We start from the raw sequence: 7,362 nt of genomic DNA, 5'->3' as shown, positions 1-7,362 counted from the left end.
GACGCTCACCAAAGTAAAGCTTCACACCCAGGTGGCCATCGGGAACACCTGGGAGCTGCACACGGGGAGCACTGAGGGGCCATTTGTAGGGAGGTGCTTCGTGGGGGCAGGAGGAGAACAACAATCCCTTTTCAGAGCAGCTGGTGTGCCCATCGTTGCTGAGGGGCAAACACCAGAGGGGGATGCGGGGGGAGGGTCTCGCCCCACGTCCCACGCTGCTGCCTCTTCCCACGGCCGCTCGCCCCGCACGCGGACACACCAGGAGCAGCAGGCAAATCTCACAAGGGAAACACAACCACAAGCACCCCTCCCGGCTACGGGTTTGTTTTAAGCCCAAGACACAAAGCCAGCTCGGATTTCTGAATTTTCCCATCCTTGTTCACGTCGCAGTGGTTGAGCAGGATCTGGCGGAACTTGTCCAGGTCCACCCCGCTAATGCTGGGCTGGAGGCAAAGGAGAAAAGCAGTGCTGAGAAAGAAGAAAGCTCTGGATGTTCCCAGCCCTGTGAAGCAGCAGTGGCAGGGAAATCAAACCAAGAAGGAGAGACTGAATGGGCCGACTACACGTCAGCTCATACACGGTGGGGAAACAAAGAGAAAATGGGGAAAGGGGGCCCTGCAAAAACAGAAGGGATATGGTTAAGTGGTGGAACTGTGAGAAATACGCTTTTTGTGTTTAGTGGAGGCCATCATTATCTGACCAGTATCAACAAAAGTCTGCAGAAAGGTGTGCAATACAGGTCACTGCATTATTCGACTTGTGCTATTATCTGGCTTTCTCTCTCAAACCTGCCACTGAGGAGCAATCTGGCATTTCTGTCAGCAGGCTACCATGTCATCAGGTAGTCAGCAATGCCAAAATGCCTTTAGTGGATAAAATTAATGCTACATGCCATTTATAGGCTACATTGTCTCTGCACGCTCCTACAGCTGCACTCCTTCCTCTGCTTCCCACTTTCTCAAGAGATGAAATTCACACACACAGCTTATGGTGCCCAAGGATGGTACTGATGAGGGCCTTGGGGGAAAGTACAGCCTTCACTCCTTTGTATGCACTCAAACAGAGCATAAATCCACCCTCCTGCCCATCCTCACACCCTTCCCTCCACCCTGCATGGCCATAACACACACACACACACACACACACACACAGCCCTCAGCTTGCAGCTGCAGTCTCTGCTAAATGGCTACAGGAGCAGAGGCATCCCTGTGTCGGGTCACATTGTGTGGAAATGCAACAGCTTAGGCTCAGAAGGAGCCAAAGATCAGATGGCGTTTGCATCAAAAGCTCTATCTTGGACTGCATCTGGTAACTCAGGGTAATCCAATGCAGATGGACTCTGCTGTCTGTAAGAAACTGGTGACACACTGAGCATAGTGTTCTTGATTAGAGGTAGAGCTCAAGAAATTTCCAAGTGTAACCCTGTGATGAGCTAATGAACCATGAGGTCATGCTAATGAAGGCCATATGCACAGTGAAAACAGAAGAAAGAACTTCTGACTGCAGATCCAGGTCAACACAGTCTGTGATGTCTGCCTTATGCATACTGTGAGCTAGAATGGACCTTTATTAAATACATTTGCTAAATGAAGGTGTTTGTCAGACAGAATTTCTGTGAATCTGTGAAATACTCTACAGTGAAATGCTGCAACCATTACTTTCATTTCTGCCACTGATCAAAGTGCAATTTGACTCTGTGTTCTCAACTAGCCTCTCTGTTTTCATAACTTTACCAGAACAAGCGCCTTCATCTCAGGAATGTGAGATATTAATAAATAGAAAGAACTACCTTAACCAGTTCCATCATGTCTTTGACAAACCCATCCACTTCTGGGCCTTCAAGTGCTCCTGTTTTACTCTGAAAGATGGAAGAAACACCAAAACACTGTAGTAAGTTAAAAACACAACAACGTTTACCTGTCAGTAGGTCTACCTGGTCACTGAGGTCTAAGATGTCTTTCTTTTTCCCTATTTATGCCTTCCCCTCAAACAGTAGCAACATCTCCCACCATTTTGTGAGGCTTGCTGGTCACCACCCTTAGCAAGTTGTGTGTCTGTCAGAAGTAGCACTGAATTGCTGTGAACTGGCAGTTAGGCAGTCGTGTCCACCCTGGGCCAAACTCCCTAAATAACTCGTTTCAATACTGGAAGGGGTTTTATTTCTCAAGGTGGTGGTGATGCAGGTCTCAAACGGCCAGAGACTGCAACAGCTAAAGCTACCACACCCCTTACAGCCCTTGTGTTTCCTGCAGAGATACGGCTGATGCAGGAGTGCTGGCCTTGGAGGTGGAGAAATTAAAAGCTGATTCCTTGCTGTGAGGTCTCTGAGCATCACTCTCCTCTGCACCCACCTTACCCCAAAGCCTGTGGCTTGGGCCTTTCTGGCCCATGGGCTCGGGCACAGCTGCAGCTCTTAAGTGACCCCCACAGCACCCACCAGGAGGGATAAGTCTGTGCAGTGTATGTCGTATCTGTGTCGTGTAAAGACTGTGAGGGAACAGCCTCTGGGACTCACAACGTCGTAGTGTGCAAAGATCTTCTCAAAATCTCTCCTCCTTTCTTCTGTGCTGCAAGCCTGCATGCAGAGGGGATGAGCAAATAAAAAAGATTAAAGTCTGGGCTCAGGTTATCTTAGCTGAGAGATACAGAATTGATGTATAAAAAAAAAAAAAAAGGCATTACTTACATCCATTTTAAATTGAAGAAGGAAATTTTCCTGGAGTGACAGAATCCTGAAGGAAGAGATTTAAATTACGATCTTTCCACTTTATCATCTGTGCAAAAACTATTCCGAACTATTCTGGTTCATAAAGCAAAGAGATTTTAAATTATAAGCCTGTGAAAAAGAAAATTGCCTTCGGGGTTATTTATGGAGGACTATTATAGGAACACAGGCCTCCCTCCTTGTCTGATGGAGAACGGCAGGCAGGCACCCTTTGGCTCACTGCAAATGTGCTTCCTAGCACTATTGCTTCTCCCAGGGCGTTCCTGGTGGTCCACTGCAATGGAGGTGGTCAGCCTCTGAAGTGAGAACTACCAGGCAATGATGCCTCACAACTGGGTTTCAAGAGGAATTTATCACTCTCTGTTGGAGGGAGAATTGGTGGTTGTAAAAGTGAAGGACAAAGTAATACTGGCCTGAGTGCTGAGACTGGCTAAATTCCTCTCCTTCCCCCTCCTCCCTCCCAAAGCCCCTCACGGCACTGATGAAAGCTTTTTTCTCTCCAGCTGTTCTGCTAACCCTGAGGGATTTAGAGCCAGTGACACAGGGCGTGTTGAGCACATGAAGGGTTTGAGGGGTGACAAGTGTGTTCAGAGCAGAGAAGAGCCTCAATTGCCCTGGGTAGTGAGGCAGTAGGGAACCATATTGAAGAGGAAAGGGCAAGGGCAAACCCCTTTATTCTCCATTCTGCCTCTATTTCTCTCTTCTTACATCCAATGGTCAAAGGGAATTGCCACATGCACTGCAGCTATTTGTGCTGGCATGTGTTGTGATCCCAAGCAGAAAGTAACAGGGAAAACCAGCATCTGACTCCTCTCATCCCCGAAACAGTGTTCCAGGACTGTATCTGTATGTTTAACAGCCCATCCAGTCACTGCACATACACTTACAGACAGAGGCATACTCTCTATCTGTATATGGTGGAAATCATAAAAGCATCCAAGGTATCAAGGACAGAAAGACAGAGGGCTGTGACTGAATCCCCGGCTTCATTCACAAATGTCTTCACCTTGTCTCTCCAAATCCTTTCTTATTGCTGTTGGCAAACTCCTTTGTGGTGGCAATTTTATTACTCAAACCAGCCACAAAAGTTACTTGCAGTCCCTGCTGTGTATGCTGATGTGAAAGAAATACAAACCTGTGCCCCTGCCAAAGGGGACTGCCACCATTCTTTTGGACAAAAGGTCCTACTGGCTGCTCCATCACCTCCTGAGGAGCACCTGAGAGGTAGCACAGATCGTAGCAGAGTGTGTTGGTGATCCACAAACAGGTCCTGGCATGGCTCTAGGTTCTCAGACTAATGTAATTAAAGACCTGCATCAGAATACCTGATTTATTTTGAAAGGAGGTAGGATTCAAATGCATGTCCCCACAGGGAGATCATTACCTTGCCTGGATCTGCACTGTGAACTGAAAAAACACATAAATCCTATGACAGCCTACCTTGCCAGGTCATTCAGGTCCAGCCGTCCATCTTTGTTTTTGTCAAAGATTTTCATCTAAAAATCAAAAAGACAGGAATAAAATAGGTAGGCTGTGAGGAGAGCACACACCCACAAAAGCCAACATACATTTTGCTCTGCCCTGCGTCCTCACTTCATGCTTGGGGTGCTTTGCCCAAGCCCCAGGCAGCACGGCTTCATCTGCTAGCACCAAGCACAAGGGTGGCACAAGAGCACAGCAAAACCCTCCTGCTCCCTGACAGCAAAACCACAAGCGATCAAATGCCAACACCACTTTATACACAGGAATAAAGACAGGTCTCCAGCAAATGCCTTAAGAAACAAAATACTGGCCTTGCCATGGCCCCTGAAAAAAATGCTGAAAAAAAGGTGGGGACTCTTGAGCACTTCCAGCTCGAGTTCTTCCTTATCTTAGACTGTGGCTACTGAGTGGCTGAGATGCAAATGTCACCTTCTGAGAGACACCCAGCTGCGGGTCTTTATGCTGCTAAAGCTAGAGGGCTTCACTGGGCTCAAAGCCTGCCAGCAGAAAATGCCAAGACTGGGAAGAAAATTCAGGCTGCCAATGTCAAGAGGTTAATCTGTGCAAATACAAACGTTAGTTTATCTTTTCCTTAATATATTTTTGTTGAGTGACCACCAGGTTTCATCCATCTATCTATCTATCTATCTATCTATCTATCTATCTATCTATCTATCTATCTATCTATCTATCTATCTATCTATCTATCTATCTATCTATCTATCTATCTATCTATCTATCTATCTATTGGGTTGCAATCCTGAATAACTCATGGCTCAAGGTTCTAGAAAAAAAGTTATTCCACCTTGTAGGGAGGGGAAAGATTAGTATTTTACTAAGATGGGTTGCCATTCTTTGTCAGATACTCACTAATGGAATATGCTTTAATCTTACCTTTATTAATCTCATTTTCTTATTTAATGGTTCTAAGTAACCAGGTCACTACAAATCTTTGTTGTAATTAATTGCCCATACCAGTCCCCATCTCAGGAGGCCGAGAGAGAGAGGACCATTTTCTAGACCACAGTCTGACCCTGCAGGAGTTCTAGAGATAGCCAGTGGAAGGCCCTGAGTACTTCCCAGCAGTGAAACTGAGGCAGAGTCTGACGTGCATGAGGGGAGGTACCATTTGGAGGGCTGCCATTTCTCAGGGAGCCCTTGCATAAATCCGGTGCCTACTTTGTTAGAGCTGCCTCCTCCATGCCCCCTGCTGGAGGGCAGGCATCTCCACTGAGGGTGGTGATACTAAGGTGAGTTATTGCACTGGGTTTGGATAAGATTCTGCGACAGGGTTTTATTCCATGAATTATCCTGCAGGACTTACACTACTGAGGTTTGGACAGGAATTTTGAAGAGCACTTGGTATGGGCTCAGTTTTCCTCCCACTGAAAGACAGTATAAAATTCCTGTGAATGCTTGAAGGCTCATATTGAGTTCTTTGGAAAAATCACTTTGCTGTCCAGGGCAGGGAAGCTCTGGCTGAAGGCATACCCTGGTCTTCTCTTCATGTGAAGATTCAGTGTCCTTACCAAAGTGCACTAAAACTTATTGCCTTCGGCTCTCTTTGAACATCACCCAGAATCTCCTACACATTTCTGAGTTCCTGTTTTTGTGTTTTGGTTTGGTGTTTTTGTGTGTGGGGGGGGTGTTTTTTGCTGTTTTTTTTCTCCTCCCCTTCTTTTCACATCTCAGAGTTACTCTCTTGAGACTAAACACCAGCATTTCAGCACAGACTTCAGATTAAAACAGAGGTCCAGATATGCTTTACCTGCTGTGATTCCTCAGGAATGCAAACACACTAAGCTTTGGGAGTTCAGCTCCATGACCACAAGGTTCTGATGTCTGTACAAGCTTGCTGATAAACACCTATAGATGCTGACTGTGGTGGCAGCTTCTAGGACCAGGACAGATCTGGTGTTTACCAATGCAAGAGGCAGACTGAAGGCCATTTTTCATCTCACAGAGGCCTGTCCGAGACCAGCCACTAGTATCTTTTTTGGTGAAACATCTTATCTCCTTTTCCACACAATAAATAAATGAGCATCCTAGTGCAGCTAGTCTTGTGTTGGGACTTTGTGTGTCCCACCTGCCCTACATCTGCTCTACTTTCTGGTTGCAACATGTTTTCACAGTTTCAGAAGTCACAAATAGCCATGAGAGGCTGAAGAACTTAATGAAACAGGCTAGATTGCAAGTGATGGTTTGGATGTGAAAGTCCTTCTGCTTAATTTTCAGTTTTCTGAGCTGGTGGATTTTCAACTTCATCCCTATTTTAACCCTTTACAATATTCCACCAGTAGCACAGACCTCATTAAAACACATTTAACTGCAGAGACAATGCATTCCTCAGTGGAAGACTTAATGAAAACAGACATCTCCTGTCAATTTGCTTTATTTACACCCTATCTTTGAGTTTTACATTAAACTTCCAGTGGTTGACCATGTTTACTCACAGCTAACTAGCTCCCCTCTCTGACCTCCCGTACTCACCTCTGCTTTTGCAATATCAAGAGAGATTCTGTGTGTTTGCAATTTTTTTTGCCTTTTTCTGCAGCAAGTACCCTAAACAAAATTTTCAAACATATGCAATATTTTGATTGTCCATACCAGTCAACAGAGGGAAACTAAAAGTCTGTCTTGAAAAGCTAGGCTGAGCTAATTCTTGTCCAGCGACTTCCACATGAAAGATTAAAAATATGTAGGGAAGATGGAATAGCGTTCACTGAATTAGTTCAGGTACCACAGCTAATAAGATAGAACTAATCCTATTATCTGGACAACTGGAGTTGGTGCATACTCACTATATGGCAATCTTGGATTGCATTACTCGGGAAAAGCCTGGGGGAATGTTTATTAATTAAACTTTCAAATTTAAAGCATTGATCTGATCTGCTAACCATGTATATAAGTACACAAAGAATGCCAGAAGGTACCCGCTCCATGTGACAAAGCCTGCATCATAGGAGAAGTAGATATTTGGAATCATTATGACATTGTTCCCAATTTAAACTTCTGCCTTTACACACCATCTTGATATGTTAAACTTGATGGAGTTTCAGTTTACACTCTTTAAAGGTATATTTATGCTGCCAGGCTGATACGAAACATATCAATGCTGTTAAGGATAAGGTCTGGCATATTTAAATAGCACTCAG

The 7,362-nt window shown here is 45.2% G+C and overlaps 1 protein-coding gene across 1 annotated transcript in view; it reads right to left on the bottom strand.

Moving 5' to 3' along the window:
• Positions 1 to 221: 221 nt before the first annotated feature.
• Positions 222 to 7,362, bottom strand: part of SCGN (secretagogin, EF-hand calcium binding protein) — a 30,249-nt gene continuing 23,108 nt past the window's right edge. Inside the window, exons 6-10 of the mRNA XM_009998293.1 lie at positions 4,166 to 4,221; positions 2,687 to 2,732; positions 2,516 to 2,575; positions 1,790 to 1,858; positions 222 to 443 (exon numbers count right to left, since the gene is read on the bottom strand). Coding sequence (XP_009996595.1) covers positions 315 to 443; positions 1,790 to 1,858; positions 2,516 to 2,575; positions 2,687 to 2,732; positions 4,166 to 4,221 — 360 coding nt within the window. The 3' untranslated portion in view covers positions 222 to 314. The remainder of the gene's footprint in view (positions 444 to 1,789; positions 1,859 to 2,515; positions 2,576 to 2,686; positions 2,733 to 4,165; positions 4,222 to 7,362) is intronic.

This window comes from Chaetura pelagica, unplaced genomic scaffold, assembly GCF_000747805.2.
Source record: "Chaetura pelagica isolate M959 unplaced genomic scaffold, ChaPel_1.0 scaffold565, whole genome shotgun sequence".
NCBI classification, from domain to species: Eukaryota; Metazoa; Chordata; class Aves; order Apodiformes; family Apodidae; genus Chaetura; species Chaetura pelagica.
The sequence above is the reverse complement of the archived record's forward strand: the minus strand, read 5'-3'. Positions and strand labels throughout refer to the sequence as shown.